This window comes from Ursus americanus, chromosome 4 (genome assembly GCF_024610735.1).
Source record: "Ursus americanus isolate L20-20 chromosome 4, mUrsAme1.1.p, whole genome shotgun sequence".
NCBI classification, from domain to species: domain Eukaryota; kingdom Metazoa; phylum Chordata; class Mammalia; order Carnivora; family Ursidae; genus Ursus; species Ursus americanus.
In genome coordinates, this window is record NC_142130.1 from 20,239,344 (window position 1) to 20,260,836 (window position 21,493).

Below are 21,493 nucleotides of genomic sequence, written 5' to 3' on the forward strand. Positions count from 1 at the left end.
GGTTCCCCTAACACTGGACCTTGAGGAGTTTCTCACTATCAAGCTAGTCCACATCCAGACTCCGGTAATTTATCAAAATCCCCGTAGAAGTGTTCCTATCAGTTTCCGGCTCCAGCGGCTTCTGCTCTGGCCGAGCGGATCTTGGCTATGATTCACTGTATTCACCTGCAGTCCAGACTTCCGGGTGGTGGTATGCCCTGTGGCCCCCATTCTCTGATAGGTCTAAAATTCACTGACTCATTTTGTTCAGATTTTTACTTGCTTCTTGGATGTGAGTGATAACTTCTAAGCTCTTTACAAGTTGGAACGAAATGATTTTTCAAATTCCAATTGTAAAATGTCGCCACTTCCACTTCCACTTATCTGTTAGCTGCTCCAGGGAAGGAGACAGTAGAGCACGGACTCCAGGTTCTGAACGGAACACATAACAGGGGCACAACACAGCTCTTTTCTGAGTTCTCAGAAATTGGAAACAGTTGTTCCTTTGGCGGCTTACAAGGGAAACTTTTTGCGGATCTGTGTTCTGTTATGATTTCTGCAGTGATCATAGGGCTTCTGCTGTTTTCCTTTTTCTGACGGATCCTTTTTCTGTGCTGCCTTCTCTAACTTAGAGATTCTGCAGCAGGCTGTTTGAGAACCAGGAGACGCACCCGATCCCAGCAGCTCCAGTTCAGCCACTGCTGGGACCTGGCCAGACAGACAGGTGCAGCTGAGTCTAAGAATGCCTTGATAATATTTTCTAAGAGTTCTACAGTTTTTATTTTCCTATTTACATTTTTAATCCATCTAGAATACATATTGAATGTGAACTGCAAAAGGAACCTGATTTCCTTTTTTATCCTCCAAAATAGTACGCTTTGAAGACTGTGTCTATCTCAGCCTTTCAGGGAAGCTCAATAGTTCTAAGTAGATTTATAAAACATCTTGATGTGTACTTTTCTGAGTTATAAGCACCACCTTGACAATCTTCCGGCATTCCATTCACTCAACAGCTGATTACATAGCCACATACAAAACAGTATAATTATCATGATATTACTAAAAAATGCAGAATAAACAGATACAGAAATACTATTACTTATATTAGGAGAAAGAGATTATGAGTGACTTTGTTTTCCATCTTCTATATTTTTCATGTTTACAATGTATTTATATTACTTCTATATTTCAAAAACTATTATTATTGATGCCCGTCATGAAGAAAGTAGCATGCCAGGTGATACAGAGGGGAAAATAAAAAGAAATGTACTATCAGGTCCTTGATTCCCAGGAGCTTCCCAGCTACTGGGTGAACAAATTACAACATGAGGTAATATACAGCTAACACTTCACATGTAAAGAATTTACATCTTCAGAAAATGTTGTAGGCATTGAGTTACGGTCACTGAAATAGCTAGCTGACATCTCCACGATAACAAGAACATGCCAATTTGGACAATCAGCCTATTCTTTTTTGAAACATATTGTGAAAGGGAGCCCTCCACAGAGGACGGCCGCCATTTTGGCCTTACTTCCCACTAATACATGGCAGACTTTTAAACTATCAAATCTAAATGAATTTAACTTACCATGCCATGTTCAGGGACAGTTCCAAGTTTTGCAGCACTTGAAACAAAAGCAATTTGGGGGCCGTCTTTAAGGAGAATACAAAATTAGGTATAGGATTTTAGAAGAGGCTCACACAAGGGAAAGGCCTGAAGCTTTAGTATATTACCTTCAAGGTGAGTCCTCTCTGCTCATGGTTCCCAAGTGATTTATTCTTTATCAAGCTACTTGACTTATAGCATATATATATATATATATATGTGTGTGTGTGTGTGTGTGTGTGTGTGTGTGTGTGTATATATATATATATATAGTATGTGTGTGTATTTATATATAATTACCACAAAATCTTTGAAACAAGAAGCTTTTATAGTCAGTATCTTATTTTAAGCAATACATATGAAAGTAAAATTCCAGAAAATAAAAAAGTTAGAAATTCACACGGCATCTGTTAGAGCAGTGCCAAGAGAAGCAGTTTAGTACAATGATTAGAGTGTGAATTCTGAATCCACATTCAGCTTCATCACTTCCCAGCTGGGAGACCCCAAGCAAGTCATACGACCACTCTGTTCCTCAGGGTCCTCACCTGCAAAATGGGAATAGGGCCTACCTACGGGACTGTCGCAGGAATTAGATTAGAAGTAGGATGGCAAAATTATTTAGTATATGTAAAATGCTTAGAATGTGGCAAATGGTAATTGTGATATATGGGTGAGATGTTAGTATTATTATTTGTTAACATACCACTACCAACTCAATTTAGGTATCTATTCCCATTCTCTGAGCATCTCAACTGATGTTTATAGAGTCTGTAAGATAAAACTAAATTTCTTACAAGGATTTTTTTTATTCTGAAAAAATCCCTAAGTTCTGTCAACGAGAAATGGATTAGGGGTGTCTGGGTGGCTTAGTCGATTAAGCATCTGCCTTCGGCTCAGGATCGAGCCCCGCATCAGGCTCCCTGCCAAGCAGGGAGCCTGCTTCTCTCTCTCCCACTGCCCCTGCTTATGCTTGCTCTCTGTCTCTGTCAAATAAATAAATAAAATCTTAAAAAAAAAAAACAATAAGAAATGGATTGAATAAATTAATGGTACATCAATATCACGGAACCATTAAGCCCAATAAAAAGAATAAGGCAGACCTGTATTTACTGACATGGAAAGATGGCTATGATGTCATATTAGCATACGATACTATGTAAGATTGTACTCACTGTATTTGTGTGTGTATTTTGTATTCTGTGGTATGTATATAAATATTTCTATCCATGTAGAAAATGCTGGGAGGAGTGCATACCATATATACTAAGTGGTTACGTCAGGGGGTGGGACTGGGGAACTTAATGTACTCATGCACTATTAGAACTTTATATTTTATATAATTTGCATGCATTTCTTTTATAATTTGGTTTTAAAAAGCTGAGTCAGAAAAATAGCTGAACCCACCTTGGCGTGTCTACAAACTTCTCGATCAGCATCGCATCATCATTGAAAGACTTCTTAGCTTCTCTCCGTGCCGATTCTAACTGCTCTTGAAATTCTTCTTCAGATCTGACGATCCTCATACCCTAACAGGGCAAGACAGTTATGACCACAACCTAAATAAAACTGAGAAGACTAGCCGGAAGTGAAAACAGGAGCGCACACAATCTTACTTTTCCTCCTCCACCACGGACGGCTTTAATCATGACAGGATAACCGATCCTCCCCGCCTGCTCCCTCAGGCACTGGTCCGACTGGTCCTCGCCGTGATAACCTTCCACCACCGGCACTCCGGCGGCAGCCATTATGGATTTGGACGTGCTTTCGAATAAAAAAGGTGAGATGCCCCAATTCCAAGAATTATTTCATACAAGAGAAACACAAAAACAGCCCCATCTACAAATACAATGGAACTTTTTAAAATAAAACGTCCCACTGGTGAAGAAAAGACTAGTCTGAGACAACAAATATTAACGTAAATATTAAAATATTAGTTTTTCTATGATAACCAGGAATCCAGTTTTTCATGTGATAGCTTATCCCACCTTGTTTTTAATCCCTAAAACTAATTCATATATTGATTAGAAACGCTAGTTAGATGAACATTTTCTGTAACTCAGGGGAGTGGCAGTTGAATAACTTACACTTAGGACAAGCGAAGATTCTAATTACCCTGTCTCTTATAGGTTAAACAAACCATTTCAATTGACCTTCTTACGGTTATATTTAAAAGATAGAAATTAATACCTCTTTATACCCATGTCTTTAATTGCAGATGAAGGAGGACCTATAAAAAGAATTCCTTCTTGTTTACACAGTTCGGCAAATTCCGTGTTTTCTGAAAGAAAACCGTATCCTGGATGGATAGCCTAGAAGTGAAAATGAAAGGACAAACTTACTAGTACTCCACTGGCACGCTGTTGGAGGCAGGAGACGTCCTCTTCCTCTGGGGAAGCCTCTCCCTACGCTGGTGGTAAGTACACTATGGGCTCTATCAAAATCTGTTTATCATATGGTTTCACTCATTTATGGAACATAAGAAATAGGAAGATCGGTAGGAGAAGGAAGGGAAGAATGAAGGGGGGGTTAAGCGGAAGGGGGAATGAACCACGAGAGACTATGGGCTCTGGGAAACAAACTGAGGGCTTCAGGGGCAGGGACTGGGATAGGCCGGTGATGGGCAGTAAGGAGGGCACATACTGCATGGTGCACTGGGCACTATACGCAAATAATGAATCATGGAACTTTACATCAAAAACTAAGGATATACTGTATGGTGACTAACATAACATAATAAAAATTATTACTAAAAGAAAAAAATCTGTTTCCAAAGAGGTATCTGAAACATTCATACCAAAGTACCAAAGCCTGACCTGAACCAGAAAAATCTATGTGGTAATATATATACGACATAGAGTTTACCATTTTTACCACTTTTAAGTGTACAGTTCAGTGGCATTAAAGTACATTCTCAATGTTGTGCAACTATTACCACCATCCATGTCCAGAATGTTGTCATCATCCCCAACAGAGACTCTGTACACATTAAATGTCAATTCCACATTCCCTGACAACTTCTTACTTTGTGTCTCTATGAATACCCAATCTAGGAACCTAATATAAATGGAATTGTACAATATCTGTCCTTTTGTGTCTAGTTTATTTCATTTAGTATTATGTTTTCGAGGTTCTTCCATGTTGTAGCATGTATCAGAATTTCACTCCTTTTCATGGCTGAATAAGAGAATACTGTGTATATTGTACATTTTGGTTTTTTGCTTATCCATTCATCTGTTGATGGATGTTTGGATTGTTTCTACCTTTTGCTTTTGTGAATACACTGCTATGAACATCAGTGTACAAGTACCTGTTTGAGTCTCTGCTTTAAATTCTTTTAGGTATATATCTATAAGTGAAATTGCTGGATCATATAGAAGAATCTATTATTTTAATTAAAAATAATACTGCTGTTAGGGTAGAGTGTCAATGAATATTTGCAAGCAGGAATAAAGGGCTCCAGAGTAGCAGTGGGGTGGGTTGTTGACTCTGTCTCCATATAAAGCTGGCCTAGAACTGAAACCATGGTACCCAAAACTGGAAAGAACACACTAGCACAGTAATACCCCGTTTATCTTCAGGTCACTATCTGCCAATATCACCTTTCCAGAAAAAAAGCTAAGAAGCAAACAAAAAACCATATATTAGAGTCCACATATACTTAGTGAAAGAGGACCCCCCCCCCCCACATGTTAACCTAGTCACTTGCAACTTACTCAGAGTTTTAAGAAATGTATTTGTCTGGCTTTCTAGCCCACAGAAGAGGAAAATCAATACCTGAAGGACAGTAAGATTCCTAAGAGTAAACATACTCACAGCAAAAAGGAAGGATACAGTGGAAAGCAAAAAGCAGAACAGTCTTACATGATTTAGTGAGGGATAAAGCAACTTTCTCTCCAACCTCAACAGCCCTGATGGTATTTTTGTTCTTCTAAAATAGTAAGAATATAAAATAATTATAACCAAGACAATGGAAAAAGGAAAAAGTTTAGCCAATACTATTTCAAAACATACATATTCAAAGAATAATTATGTTTTAGGGGCGCCTGGGTAGCTCAGCTGGTTGAGCAACCACCTCTTGATTTCGGCTAAGGTCATGATCTCGGGGCTGTAAGATGGAGTCCCATGGGGCTCCATGCTTGGTGTGGAGTCTGCTTGAGATTCTCTCTCTCCTCTCCCTTCACCCCTCCCCTGGCTTGTGTGCGTGCCCTCTCTTTCTCTTTAAAATAACTAAATAAATACAAACATACATACATACATACATACATAAATAAATAAATAAAATCTTTTTAGAAAACCCCAAAGAATAGTTATGCTTCAAAATTAAAGGGGTACGCTTCAGACATCTGGGAAACTCATATGAATAGAACACCCACGTCTTAGTGACAGCAAACAGCAAAACGCTAGATAATCACATTAAGATGTCAGTTTGATCAGTCTGATGTTTTTTAAACCTAAGTTCAATTTTAGTAATTTTACATGAAATGTCAAATATTATTTATGCGAGGCAGAGCGAGACAGGTCTACATCCCAGTCTTTCCAACGTCTGAACAGCTTTTTTCTTTTATGGTTTATAGTACATAACATTCACTCATTTACAGTTTGATTTATTCAGCAAATTTATACAACTATGCAACTGTTACTATAATCCAGTTGTAGAATACTTCCGTCACTTGAATAAGTTCCTCTGTGCCCTACGCATAATTGATTAATCCTTGCTCCCAGAACTAGGCAACTACTGACCTGCTTTTGGTCTCTTATAATTGCCATTTTTAGAAATCTCATATAAACGGAACCACATAGTCCACAGTCTTATGTGTCTGGCTTCTTTAACTTAGCATAACATTTTCTGGCTCACCCTTGTCGGGTGCCTCAGTAGTTCATTTTTTATAGACCTTTTTATATTTGTTAATGCACTGAATGGATAGCACACGTTTTATTTATCCATTCATTTGGATTTTTTTTTCCAATTTTGGACTTTCTGAATAATGCTGTCATGAACACTCATATACAAGTAACATATGTAAACGCATTTTTCATTTCTCTTGGTAAATACCCAGGAGTGCAATTGTTAGGTCAAATATGGTAAGTATATATTTAACTTTTTAAAACCAGCCATTTTCTAAAGTGGCTGTACTATTTTGCATTTCCATCAGCAATGCATGATGGTTCTAAGTTTCTCTATATCCCTGCCAACATGTGGTTTTATCGGTCTTTTTTTTTATATAATAATTTTTATTAATTATGTTAGTCACCATACAGTACACCCCTAGTTTTTTATGTAAAGTTCCACGATTCATTACTTGCGTATAACACCCAATGCACCATGCAATACGTGCCCTCCTTAATACCCATCACCAGCCTATCCCATTCCCCCACCCTCCTCCCCTCTGAAGCCCTCAGTTTTTATCGGTCTTTTTGACTTTAGCCTTTCTAGTGTGTACATAGTGATACTGCATTCTTAAAACATCTTCATTGGCATACAACTGATATACCATAACCTTAGCCAACCCAATGACTTATAGTATTATTCACAGAGTTGGCAAACATTACCGTAATCTAAGACACTGAGTAAGATCTAATAACGTAACTTGTCATTACCCCCGAAACAAACTCCATGCCTCTTAGCAGTTATTTTCCATTCCCTACATATCTCCAGCTCTAGGCAACCACTGATTTACTCTGTTTCCATAGATATGCCTATTTTGGACACTCCATATAAACTGAATTATACAATACATACAGTCTTCAGTGACTGGCTTCCTTCTTCCACTGAACACAATATTTTCAAAATTCATCCATTTTTTACCATGTATCTGCACCTCTTTCCTTTTTATTGCTGATTTTAGGTTTATCTTTTTGTATATAAATATCCAATTTGTGTTCCAGCACAATTTGTTGAAAAGACTATCTTTCCCACTGAATTACTTTAGCTCTTTTGTTCAAAAATTAATTGACCATATATGTGTGAGTTTATTTTGGGACTTTCCATTCTGTTGCACTGATATATGTACTTTTCCTTCTGATACCATACTGTTGTGGTTACTGCAGGTTTATAATGAGTTTTGAAATCCGAGAGTCTAAGCCCTACAAATTCATTGTCTTTTCAAAATTGTTTTTTTTAAAGATTTTCTTTTAAGTAATCTCTGTACCCAACATTGGGCTTGAACTCACAACCCCGAGATCTAGAGTTGCATACTCTACTGACTGAGCCAGCCAGGCACCCCTCAAAATTGTTTTCACTATATACTAGACCTTTGGACTATTTTAGGACCAGCTTGTCAATATTCACCAAAAAAAACCCAATTGGGATTTTGATCAAGATTGCCTTAAATCTACCGATCAATTTGGAAAGAATTGTCATCTTAACACTACTGATTCTTCCAATGATATATCTATCCACTTATTTAGAACTTCTTTAATTCCTCTCAGCAATGTGTTACAGTTTTCATGCATAGATCTTAAACCGATTTTGCTAACTTTAGTGCTAAGTATTTGTGATGTTATTGTGAATATAACAGTTTCCTTAATTTCATTTTCAAAGTGTTGCTAGCTTCCCTTCTTTTGAACAGATGGTTAATTCAATAGAACTCTGATGAACTAGATATTCTCCCTTCATAACTAAAAAGAAAAGCACCTACCTTCTTGAAAAAAAAAAAAATCCAACCACACATTATGGTAACGACCTCAAGAAGTTTTAACTAGTTTATCTTAGGAAGAACAATTTAATATATCCAAGCCAAATCCAAATACTTGAGCATTTGAATATATAATAAAGGAAAACTCAATACTACTACTGTTACCAGGGGCTAATTTCTCTAGCCATCGGGCAGGTATTTAGCCACCAGTTCACCCTGGTAGGTCCCAGGATGGCAAGCCTGTTTAGATCCTTCATTCCATAGTACTAACATGCCATTAACAATAAAGACAGAAACCGTCATCTCCTATCCTTAAATCTCTGCCAAAATAATTTATTCCATGCTTTTAGTTTGTAACCTTTCTGCTGTACTTTTCAAGCACAGGTACAGATCCAAAGTTGTTGTCGGCTCTGCTCCCAAGCAGAAATGAGAGGTGCCCTTTCCTTGGTGGAGAGAACAAGCCATACTCTTTAAATTCTTATTACCCAGAATTTCCTGTCCACATCTCCGATACTTAAACATATGGATTTCCTTTTGGTCAATTACACAGATGACCAGCATTTAAATAACTTGCAATATTCATTAAAGTTACCTATCAGTGATTTTGAAATGCCTGTAATAAAGTTATTCATTGCTTGTGGTAGGTTAAAAGAAACTGGAGCACTTCACAAAACATTAATGCTCAGGAACTAATGCTGTCAACTGAGGGGATAAAAGTGTTTTTAAACCTTTCACTAAAGAATAATTCACATACAGAAAAGTGCCTGTCGTAAGTATACAGCTTTTATAAACAGTTTTCATGAACTGAATACACCTGTGTAACCAGGAGGCAGCTCAAGAAACAAAATATCACTAGTATTCCACGAGACCCCTATATGCTCTCTTCCAGTAACCACAGCGCCCTCCCCCAAGGCACTGTGGCAACAGTCTCTTAAAGGCTCCTCAGGCGATTCTAATCTCCAGCCAGCACTCACTACTCCATCTTTCCCAAGCAGAGAAGGTCTGAGACAAATGACAATCAAGAGAACTAGAGAACCATTACATTTTCTAGAGTCTCTCCAGTTAGCCATGTCAGCAGGCAAACCACGAGAGATTCGGCTCATGTGCAAATGTTACTCTAGCATGTGTAAAAATGCCTAAGTCAAAACGGCTACATTGACAGTTCTACATTTTGGGCAACCTTCTTTCAAAACCACTAGACTAATGTTACTCAAAGTCCTATATCAGAAAGATCAGTAAGTTTCTTCTTTAAAGTTAAAGCAAGGTTTGCTCCCCGAACTGACAAGTATCCTTTCATTAGAGAGCCTCGTCAATCATAACCCACCAAATTTCCTTTTTGATCAGGATTCCAGGAAGAACTGAAGTAGGCTTCTTTGGCCTAAGTTTTCTGACTTAATTCCAGCCCCTATCCCCAATAATAGTCCCATACTACTAATTTTTTCTGATGCTATTCTTTGTTTTACAAACATTACAGGTCATGTTTACAAGCCATCTCAAATCGTGAATATCCAGGCAAAGTGTGTGAAAATTATTTATTCTTTCTTCATCGTTTGTTAGTATAGCATGTAACATAAGACTAATCGAGATAGACACAGAGTTAATAAATTCCCCAGAATTAACATATCATTCACTTGCTACAGGGTTGTTATTTAAACTGAAAAATGGTCTCAGCAATCATTAAAAAGGGAGAAGATTTTAGGGGCACGTGGGTGACACAGTCAGTTAAGCATCTGACTCTTGCTTTCAGCTCAAGTTGTGATCTCAGGGTCATGAGATTGAGCCCTGGTCGGGCTTGTACTCAGTGCGGAGTCTGCTTAAGATTCTCTCTCCCTCCATCTCTGCCAATCCCTGCCCTCCACCCCCCTCCCCTGCTTTATCTCCCTCTCAAAAAAAAAGGGGGGGGGTTTCACCTCTGAGGAAATAACTGATTAGAAATATCTGATTATAAAACAATGATAAAATAACGAAGCCGGCTGGCCTACAAGAAACTTTTTTTTAAAGATTTAATTTTTTGAGAAAGAGAGAGAGAACTTGAGCAGGGGTAGGGACAGAGGGAAAGAGACTCCCTGCTGAGCATGGAGCCAGACATGGTACTCGATTCCAGGACCCTGGGATCATGACCTGAGCCGAAGGCAGCCACCTAACCAACTGAGCTACCCAGATGCCTCTACAAGAAACTATTTTTAATTAATTGAAATTTCTGATTAAATAATATCTTCCCTTTTACCAAAATGCAGGGCAACAAAGTTCTGGTCAGCCTGGTCTAACATAGGGCTGGAAGTCAGGAGACTCTTGTTTAATCCTCTCTTTCAATAATAAGTTTTGCTTTCAAGGTACCTGGGGATCTTAATAAAAATGCAAATTATGCATAGAAATGTAAATTACAGTGGTTTGAGATGAGGTTTAAGAGTCTGTATTTCTACTAAGCTCCCAATCAATGCCATGGACCATGCTTTCTGATTAGCGAGACTAGATGATCTGGGGTATCATGTAACCTTCTGTGCATTAGATTTTACATCTGTAAAATGAAGGTGGTAATACTCTCTCCTAAAAACAACAAAAAAAAGAAATATGTAATGGAATCTCAGTATTCCTGAATGGATCTTGAATGACAGCGCCTCACTGCCTTTACTCCATCCACACTGAATACAACTGACCCGTGAACACCAAGCTTGTTTTCATCTCAGCGTCTTGGCAATTGCATTTGCCTGAATCTCGCTCTTCAAATTCTTCATATGGCCGACTCCTCATCAGTCAAGGTCTCTGTTCAACTGTCACCTCTTCGGAAAGGCCTCTACTGACCACCCTATTTTAAAGTATCTCCTAACCTGTCTTTATCCCCTTATCCTGCTTTATTTTTCTCCACCACTTACAACATTCTTAACTGTAATATTTCTTTATGGACACTCTTAAATGCTAGGCTAACAAGTTTGAACTCTAACCTGTAACCACTGAAGATTTACTCACTAGGGGATAGAATGAGAAAGGGTGAGGTTATAAAAAAAAAGAGCAGGGAATAATGAAATTAGTGTTTAAGAAACACTTGTCTAAATAGTATGGAGAACTCACTGGATAGGTAATGGACTTAGAAGGAGGGAAACCAGCTGAGAATCAGAAATCTAGATGAGAAATCATAAGGTCTGGTTGTGTGATTAAAAAGAACTACTTCTGGGACGCCTGGGTGGCTCAGTCAATTAAGCGTCTGCCTTTGGCTCAGGTCCTGATCCCAGGATCCTGGGATCAAGTCCCGCATTGGGCTCCTTGCTCAGTGGGGGAGCCTGCTTCTCCTTCTGCCTGCTGCTTCCCCTGCTTGTGCACACACTCTCTCTGATAGATAGATAGATAGATAGATAGATAGATAGATAGATAGATAAAATCTTCCAAAAAAAGAACTACTTCTGAAGAAATTTCAAATGAAGACTCCACACAAGTCGGTTCCTATTTTATTTTGATGTAATAATACTGGAGTTTTGAACCTGGGAGACTGGAAAACTTGGGAGTGGACTGGGACTTGGGAGTAGAATGGGACTGGAAAGTCAAAAGGTACACAGATTTCTTGCTTGATTATATTTTTTCTTGGAATTTATAGCACCATCTATTTCCCACAAAGGATCCGACGATATTCCTAGGCTCTGGTTTTGACGGTAGAAGGACGGAATTCCCTCTTAATTTGAATTTATAATTTAAACCCTTCCTCTACCTGTTTTCCAAAAGATCTAAAGTGCAAAGGATTCAGTGCGAAGGTGAAGCGACTGAGGAATAAGGGACATATCTAGTATACAACAATGAGTGATCAAACGTAAACATCTTGGGAATGGCTAAAAATGGAGAATGAGTTCTGAAAATGGTAAGTGCTTTTGTGTAAACTGTACAAAACTTCTTCCTTTTGCATTGTAAATCTCTTCATGACTCTTACCTGGGCAGCGGAGATCTTGGCCACTTGAATGATCTTCTCCATAGAAAGGTAGCTCTGCTGCGAGGGAGCGGGGCCGATGGAATACGCTTCATCTGCCTGTTTAAGGAATATTACAAGCTTAAAAGATCTCACAGCTAGCACACACTAAAAAAACGATAGAACTGCTTCAGGGTCATTTGATTATCATAAATAAAGACTGGCTCCCCAAGAACAATGCAAGAATTAAGGAACAGAAGGACCAGCTCACGTCTGCTATCAAAATAAGCCAGTTTGGAATCTTTCGCATGAAGAGGATGCCCAAACGTGATTTTTATGTATAAACCAAACACTAGAGTGAAATAAAATGTCTTTAGGATAGAAAGCAACAGGCATTAATCATAGTATCATCATTGGTAACAATAACAATCTTAAATGCACCTAATGCCAAAAGTGTACAATTTGACAAGAGACAAAATATATGACTGTTGTATACAGCAAGAAATAAAATTATGAAGTTTACTAAAGTTTATAATTATCCTGATATAATGATAATGCTCTTTCTATACATTTGTGAACTACTTCATACTGTCCTTTAAAACTTTCACATAATCACAGCAGCCCTCAAAGCAGACGGGATAGAAAACATCACTCATTCACTCAAAGACTTATTGAGTGCCTGCTCCGTGCTGTGCTTTGAGCTGGGAGCTGCCTGCACTACGGTAAACAAATGTCCCTGCCTGGAGGGAAGAGACAGACATCGATATACATCTACACACTTAATGACAACTGTGATAAAGGCCATGAAGGAAACACAAAGGACACAATGCAGGTGAAGAGGGGGACTGATCAGGCCTGAGGGTGCGCAGGGAAAGGCTGGGAGGGAAGGGCAGGGGCTCCTCCAGGACGACCAGGACTTGGCCAGGCAAATGCAGGGAGGATGTGGAGTTGGGAACAGGAATGGAGGGGAGGGCCAGCCTCCCACGCAAAGAGAGCAACATATATGGAGGTCCAGAGCTGGCAAGAAACTTGGTCCATCTGAGGGACAGAGGCTTGTGCGGCTGGAGCCCAGTGAGCCAGGGGTCAGGGTCCAGAGACATGGCTGAACAGACCAGGGAGCACAGGTTTCAGGGGGCCTCCTGGGAGGTGAAAGCTTTGGATTTTCTCCCAAGGGAACACATAATGAGGTTTTCTGGGTATTGTTTTTTTGTTCTTAAACTTTTAATTTCACAAAAACACAAATCCCTTCTTATTTTAAAGAATGTGAACAATGACACAAAGGCATCGCCCCCTCCCTCACTTCAAACCTCTTCCACACAGAACTACTATGATCGATTTGGGACATATTTTTCCACATCCATATTCCTATTTATTTGTATATATTTACACAAACACATACAGTTTTAGTTTTAGTTTTTATGCAAACAGGATCAAACTTCTGTAATCGCTTTTTTCATTAACAGGATGTCTTGGGAGCTCTCTTCTTGCTAGTGCACATACGTTTACCTCAGTTTTTATAACAATCGCATAATGTTCCGCAGGATGGCGGTCCCACAGTTCTCTGAACAGACGTTTAGGTCATAATGGCAAAAAGCCGGATGCTGGCAGCATTCCCATACACGCCTCATTTGCACATAAGTGCGAGCGTGTCTCTGGACTGAGATCTAGAGGAATGTGTACAGGGTTGGACGAAGGATATGACATTTTAATAGCTCCTCATTAATCAACCCCTGAAATGGTATCACCAACATACCTTTCCATCAACATATTGACTATTAACCACGCTATGACCAACGATACTATCCATCTGTTAAATTCTCGCTAATCCAGTAGACGATAAAAAGGTCTAAGGCATTTAAGCAGAGAAGCACCATGAGAAAAACCTGGTTTTCGGCTACTGGCCTGGCTGCAGTGTGGAACATACCATGGAGGTGGTCAAGATGCACGCAGGGGGACTACCTGGAGGAGGCTGTGGCCCCGGACCGGCAAAGGTGATGGCGGCTCTGACTACCGGTGCCGTGGTAGAGCAGAAAGAAGTGGAAAGAAGTGTTTGGGTAACAGAATAAACAGCACTAGGGGCGCCTGGGTGGCTCAGTCATTAAGCGTCTGACCTGGCTCAGGTCATGGTTCTGGGGTCCTGGAATCGAGCCCTGCATCGGGCTCCCTGCTTAGCGGGGAGCCTGCTTCTCCCTCTGCCTGCTGCTCCCCTGCTCATGCTTGCTCTCTCTGTCAAATAAATAAAACCTTTTAAAAAAATAATAATAAACAGTGCCAGGTGACTGCCTAACTGGGGAAGGGAAAGATGCAGAGTGGTGGGAAGACAGAAGATGTTCTAAGACTCCCAGATCTCTGGCATTATGGCTTTTTTGGTCAACAGTGTTGCCATCTGCTGGGTTAGGGAAGTCTGAAGGAAAAGCAGCTTCACTCCAATCAAAGTCATGAGTTCAACTTCAGGCATGTTAGCTTGGTAGCTGTGACACATCCACGCGGAGATGTCGAGTGGGCAGTTGGAAGGACCTGTATCACATTCAAAAGAGAGTCTGAGATAGAAATAGAAATAGAAATTTGGAAGTGTTTAGCGAAGCCCTAGGAGGAGACGAAATGATCCAGAGTGAGAGTATCCAGCGAGAAAAGCAGAAGCTGGAAGATGCTTAAAAAAAGGTAAGAGGAGGACTGCAGAGCCCAGGAAGACAACTAGCCTTGGACGGAACAAGGCCAGATGCAGGCGCAGCAAACAGAAGAAGGGCACCTCCTCCTCTGTGAATCAGGATCATGGCTTGAGAATAGGTGGGTAAAGGGAGAGTCGGAGGCTGGAATGGAGCAAAGCAGGTTTGAGTCGGTCACTACACAGAATGAGAGAGAAAAGTGGCCAGGGAGCCCACGGGCCTGCCATGCAGTGCTGAAAGCCACGAATTTCTGTCGCTGCTCAGCCTTGCTGCAGGCATAGGGAAGACCAAGAGTTGAATTCATCCATGGCTGTTTCTGGCTGGTGAATGATAGCTAGTAACAAGTGGTAACACTCAGGGGAGTGGGATCCTTTTAGTTATAATCTCATAGTTAAGCCCAGGCTCAGAAACATTAAGTGACTTGTCAAAGATCCCTTGGCCAGTAAGTAGTAATTGCTAAGACTGGAACCTGGATCCTTCTAGTACATTGGGGACCCAGATATGCGCTACTCAAAGTATGATCTGTCTCTGAACTGTCTTAACCAACCCTTGATGAGACAGGACTTTGCCCGTAAGTCAACTACACAACCAAACACACTGTTTAGTTCAACGGATGTTATGTTTGGAAAACATTCCCCATGGGGATGACTGAACTTACCCACTTATGCCCTGTTAACACAGCAAACATAAACTGTCCACATAAAGAAGTAAAATACCAACACAATAAAAAAATCCAATCACTTACAAAATTTGACTTTCAGTTTTTAACAACGTACCATGTCAACATGCATGGAATTCCTGTCGGCCTCACTATACACAGCCACGGACTGTATACCCATTTTTTTGGCTGTTCGTATCACCCTGCAGGCAATTTCTCCGCGGTTTGCAATGAGGAGCTTGGCAATGTTTCGTCCTGTTTAAAACACCGTGAAAATCATACGTAAACGTTACTGGAGAGCAAAGAATGAGAAAGCAAAATAAACATTCCATGACATTAACCAGCCGATAAACGTTTGTTTTGGTAAAATCAACATAGCAGGGCCTCAAATAACCATTTTAACTAATATTAATGCCTTTTTTTTTCTCTTCACTGAAATTCAAGATGCCCCTATTAACATCAACTCTTAAATTATCAAGCTTTTTCAACTTTAAAATGAAAAGATGCTTTGAAATGCCAAAGGTCAATAGCCCCAAGCCCCCATCATAGTTAATAGTAATTAATCTTTCGTAAGTACTTATGCCTCGGAACCTGTGCTGAAGACTCACTCTGGACTTAAATCCTCACAGTAATCCCATGAAGTAGATACTATTAATATTATACCAATCTTAAAGGTAAAGAAATTATAACTCAAGGAGATACTACTTTCCTGAAATAATACAGCTAAAAGAAATAGTGGATCCAGGATTTGAACCCACGTCAGCTTCACTCCAGAATCGGAACTCTTTCAGTCACTCCGCCCCACTGCCTCTAGCCCCTGTACACGTACACAGGGACGTGTGGTTCTCTTGCCATATAAGTGAGGACCGTGCCAGTTCACTGGCACCAGAGCCATCACGATGAACAAATGTACTTCCATCATCACACATGAAATAAATGTTCCCTGGCAGTTTATCGTAGTTATTGTTCTCAAAAAAGAAGGTTATATAATTTAAAACAAGGTTTTTCTATAGGGATCTCTAGAGCCTGAGTTGTCACAGGAGCTACCGAGATGATGTATGCATGAGTGTGTCGCGGGGAGGAAGCTGCATCCAATCAACCAGCAGTTACGCTTATATGTGTTTCAGAGTTGGGAATTCCATGTAACATTTTATTTGAAAAAACATTCTGCTACTTAACAGAACTGTTGTAAAACACTGATTTAGACCATCACAGTTATGCCTTTGCAATTCACTGCACTAAAGATGATCAAAGAGGCAGAAATAACAAAAATATATTTAAATGTTCTCAATTATTTCTGTATATAGTTTAGACTCAACAACAAGAAAGATTTGACATAAAAAGAGGTGGAAACCATGACTCAATACTTACTAAGAAAATGATCATGAAAATCCCAAACTTCAAAAGTCTAGGAGAACTGATTCTACATACACAAATTAAGGAATCTGACATTTCGCAATCTGAAGCGAAGCCAAGGAGAGCAGAGACAGTACCTGTGGTTGTCGCATACTTCATGGATCTCTGCTTCCAAGTGCATCTCCTATCAAGTGAATCCAAATGGAATTATAATTAAACAGGATACACAAGATCAGTTGTTGTTTCAAAAGAACCAAAATTTTAAAAACTTGAAACCAAGTCCAGATATGACCTTGGTTAAGCCTGAAGCCTACGCAGTGACTTAGTAACACTTTCCTCTAGGGAAAGTGGGAAGAAAATTCCTCTAGAAACCGGAAGTTACAGTTCTGGCTGTTCTCCCTGGCACCGCGTGTCCTTGAATAGATCACCTAACCTGCTTGTCCAGAGCCTGGCATCTGGCCACAGAGTCACCAACAATTAGAAAGTCAAGGTACTTCAAGAACATCCAGTTCAGCTTTTTCAAACTCTTTTGACTAGAACCCAAAGTAAAAACTGTATTTGACGTCACATGCTGGTACACACACAAAACAGAAGTTTCATGACAAAAGATTTTCCCTGCGTTTTGATACTCTCTGGTCTATTCCAGTTTATTAAATAAAATACACTGGTCAAACTACAGCTTGAAAAATACCAATCTAATTTAACCCTGATAAGACAGGTTTGAACAATTAAGCCCAGAGAAGTAAAGAGAAGGAGTTGATCAAGGGTAGCAGAAAGAAGGGCGCCTGGGTGGCTCAGTTGTTAAGCGTCTGCCTTCAGCTTAGAGTCCTGGGATCGAGCCCCGAATCAGGCTCCCTGCTCCGCTGGGAGCCTGCTTCTTCCTCTCCCACTCCCCCTGCTTGTGTTCCCTCGCTGGCTGTCTCTCTCTCTGTCAAATAAATAAACAGGATCTTTAAAAAAAAAAAAAAAGGGTAGCAGAAAGAATGCTGGCGATGGGGCCGGGAGAGCCCCCCTCCGACCAAATGTTGGTGACCCCAGGCAAGTCTCTTTACATCAGTGTTTCTCCAGTCTTTTTTCATTATGGCCCCCTAATGCAAAAACATGAATACTAAGATTTTGTAAGAGGGGTTGAGCCTTGGAGGGTATGGTAACCATAACATCTAAGATTTTTTCCCTCTCTCAAGATCCAATTTTCACTTTCCAACTCAAACTTCAGTGTCTTCATGGAAGACAGGAGACTCCAACAGGTGCTCTTGAAGATACTTCTCAGTTTTCAAAGTACACAATAAGCTGAGTCCTTATATTAATAAGAAATGGAGAACCAGGAGGCTAAATGACTTGTTTGAGATGTCTTATCTAGGAGGAAGTTCATTAAGGTCTAAAACAATTTTTAAGTTCCATGATATCTATTGATAGAGTAGGTTACAAAACTTTAAGCAAGATCTGACAGAACGCAGGCCACATTCACTTTGGGGACAAAAAAGTATAATGCCTATCAGGTGTCAGCTAAAAAGAATACATTGGGAAAACAACAAATTGCAGAAGGAATTCCACCTTCGTCTTTCCCATCCGTATCTGGAAGATCTGGCAAAACTCTGGTTATACAGAACTTCCCATTTTAGATATTTACAAAGCAGGTGATAAAAAGCATAATGTAGCTTAGATACTATGCAACTATGTATACGTAGCTTGTATATACTGTTTATATAACTAGGTAACTGAATAGGACTAGCATTTCACTGGGGTGGAGGTGCAGGAGGTGGGATTAGTGGGTCCCACAGTCATTGGCCTCTGAGGCACACTCAGTCAGACACTGACATCCATCCAGGGCTGCTGGGAAGACCCACAGCTATGGCACTTGAGTTCCACAAGACGGCTTCCTCAGGAGGCTACTGCTTTCCCACATCTTTCCAATTCCACTGACCTCATTCTCTTGAGCTTTTAGGAGAAATATCATTTTTCCTTATCTTTAAAGGTATCTTCTAGTTCATAGCATCTTCCCATCACATTCTTCAGATAGGGTGTGTGTGTGTGTGTGTGTGTGTGTATTTATATATATATATATATATATATATATATATATATATATATATACACACATATGTATTTTAAGGCCTGTCCTGCACAGATGTATCTATAAAATGGCTGCTTCTTGGTAAATCCAGCTTAAGACTCTGATTAAGTTTCAAGGCCACTGCTGAACTAAAGTTTTCTTTGCCATTCTAGTCACGACAATCACATACATACACACCACTTAACATAATCCTCTATCCCAACAATGTTTTGATTGACCTATTCCATTTTTCACCATTATCTAAGCTACAACTTAGAACAATGGCTTAAAAAACAAAATTAAGAAGTTCCTTCCATGAGATAATTCCACCCTAATTCAACGTAACTTCTTTATCAGTTTATTCTCATTTCTAGAATTCCACCACCAGATTTCTTTTCTCTGAGTTACTAGAGAATCATTACAAGACATGTAACCACCGTCTATAACGGTAAGACTTGTAATTCCTTACGCCATTAACAACTCTAACATTTTCCAGGATGACAGCTACTTGAGAACAGTTCTGTACACAGTACGGAAGATCTGAGAGGGAGAGGGAAGAGAGAGAAAATGGGTCTGTGTAATATCTTGAAGAGCCCTGGAAACCTAAGAAAAGAAAAATGAGGAGAAAGAGAAGAGCACTAATGCTGCTTTCACCAACTATCTTATTTTACTCTGGGGCTAGTCCTACAATTAAGTAACTGAAATCTAAATACCTCTACAGTAACTTGTAGAAAACAAAAGCAAGTAAAAAACTTGACCCCAATGGAAGTCTGCAAAGGCTGCATTCATGGATTGATTCATAGGCACCAGGTTGTTTGAGCCTCTTTCCATGTATTATTAATGCATTGAATTCACACAATCCTAGATACTAATATCTCCTCTAGGAATAGTATCATCTCCTCCTAGGTAAGTAAATTGAAGCACGGAGACATTAAGTAACTCGCCCAAGGTTGCTCACACAGCTAGCGAGTAGCAAAGCTGAGATCCCTGGCTTCTGACTGCAGTCTGAGCGCCCTTCGGCACTTAGCTCTGCCGTGTTTCCAGAATGGAGGAGAAGGTGAGAAGGAGGAGGATGAAGAGGCAAAGCAAGCTAGAGAAGCCTGCTACCTGGGAACCTGAGAGTGTCTTCACCGTCAAAGTTATTGTCTATAAGGCTTATAGCTCAAAATCTGAAACTGATCCGGAGTCAGGTTAGTTAACTTGCCTCCAAGAACTTTTGACAGAAGTTGTTAACTTGATCCATTCCAACAATGAGAAAGAACTCCAAGAGTCTCTGAACTGGACACACCTGACCGGGGATAGCTGAACCAGAAGGGGCTTGAGGGCGTCCTGGCTCCATTTCTTACTACTTGGTAAACTTGGGCAGGTCGTTGACCCCTTTGGGCTTCACCAGAACCGGGATTATCACCACTTCCAGAGAGGGAACGCCGAGAACGCACCAGGTTAACGGTAGCAGCTGTGCGGACGTCGCTCCTGCCGCCGTAGTGAGCGGAGTGTGGATGTGGCCGACCCAGCTCAACCCCTCCCCCGCGCCTCAAAAATGGAAATAGAGAGGCAGAGGGCTGCGGGGCGGATATGGGAAAAGGGGAGGAAAAGCAAGCACCGGGTGTGAAGATGTCCCCCTCCCGATGTCCAGACTGAAAGCAGAACACCCCGAAAGGGGCCGGGGTTTTCCTTCCGTGCTCTCTTGGTCCCGTCCACCCCCTCCACCCTCGGTCCCTGAGCGCCTCTCGCGGCATGCAGGAGTCCATTTACCACCACTCCTGCCCCCCGCCCCAGACAGAGATCCATCACCCCTCCACCTCACGTTACCTAGGCGGCAGCAGCAGGCTCGGGACTCGCAGCCACCGGTTTCTCTCCGCCGCTACTAGCAGCACCGACATCGCAGAGGCTGCGGCCATGTCCCCACAGCCCGGTTGCTCTCCGACTCCTGGGTACACCAGCGGCTTCCCACTCGCTGCTCCACCTTTCCTCTGGTTCGCAAGCCTATTGTCCTCCACGGGCCACCGTCCAGGTCTGAGTCAGGCGCTAGGCCTCTCTAGCGTGGAGGGGGCGTCTCTCTCAAAACCAATCAAAGAACAGAGCAGGGCGTCGGGGGCGACGATTGGTCAATCGGCCATGAACCCGCGGGGGTGTGGTCCCTGCTTCTCCTGCCCCTCGGGTGTGGCGCCTACGGGAACGCAGGGTCCGCCCTCACGTTCCTTAGCACCCAAGGGTCCTGGGTTGCCGTTTCTTCTATTGGCCCGCAGGGTTCCTTCGTTCTCCTCGCGCTTTAAGGAGAACCCGCCTCTTGACCTTTATCATTAAAGCCGTGAGAAAGTGGTGGAGGCGGAGTCCTGGGGGAAAAGTCAAATGGGATGAAGAGCAAAACACACAATTTTCTAGTGTTCTCAAGAAAGGAAAAAAAATAACTAAAATAAAATTTAAAAAGTTAAAAATACCCGAGTTTTTAAAAAAGTGTTTTAGTTGAGGGGAGCCTAGGTGGCTCAGGGGGTTAGGCTTCCAGCTCTTGGTTTTGGTTCAGATCATGCTTCATCTCAGGCTCCAGAGACGGAGCTCAGGGTGGGGCCCTTTGCTGAGCCCGAAATCGGCTTGAGATTCTCTTTCTTCCTTTTCCCCCACCCACCCCCTCCTGTCCTTAGGGAGC

The 21,493-nt window shown here is 41.0% G+C and overlaps 1 protein-coding gene across 2 annotated transcripts in view; it reads right to left on the minus strand.

Moving 5' to 3' along the window:
* MCCC1 (methylcrotonyl-CoA carboxylase subunit 1) overlaps positions 1-20,870 on the minus strand; it is a 58,589-nt gene extending 37,719 nt beyond the window's left edge. The window contains exons 1-8 of one of the 2 annotated variants that reach the window (XM_045776603.2): positions 20,659-20,870; positions 16,931-16,977; positions 15,556-15,692; positions 12,138-12,233; positions 3,774-3,895; positions 3,200-3,347; positions 2,991-3,112; positions 1,569-1,605 (exon numbers count right to left, since the gene is read on the minus strand). In XM_045776603.2, the coding sequence (XP_045632559.2) occupies positions 1,569-1,605; positions 2,991-3,112; positions 3,200-3,347; positions 3,774-3,895; positions 12,138-12,233; positions 15,556-15,692; positions 16,931-16,977; positions 20,659-20,747 (798 nt within the window). In that variant the 5' untranslated portion in view covers positions 20,748-20,870. The remainder of the gene's footprint in view (positions 1-1,568; positions 1,606-2,990; positions 3,113-3,199; positions 3,348-3,773; positions 3,896-12,137; positions 12,234-15,555; positions 15,693-16,930; positions 16,978-20,658) is intronic. The other variant, XM_045776602.2, reaches the window with a different exon arrangement.
* Between the last annotated feature and the right edge of the window lie 623 nt (positions 20,871-21,493).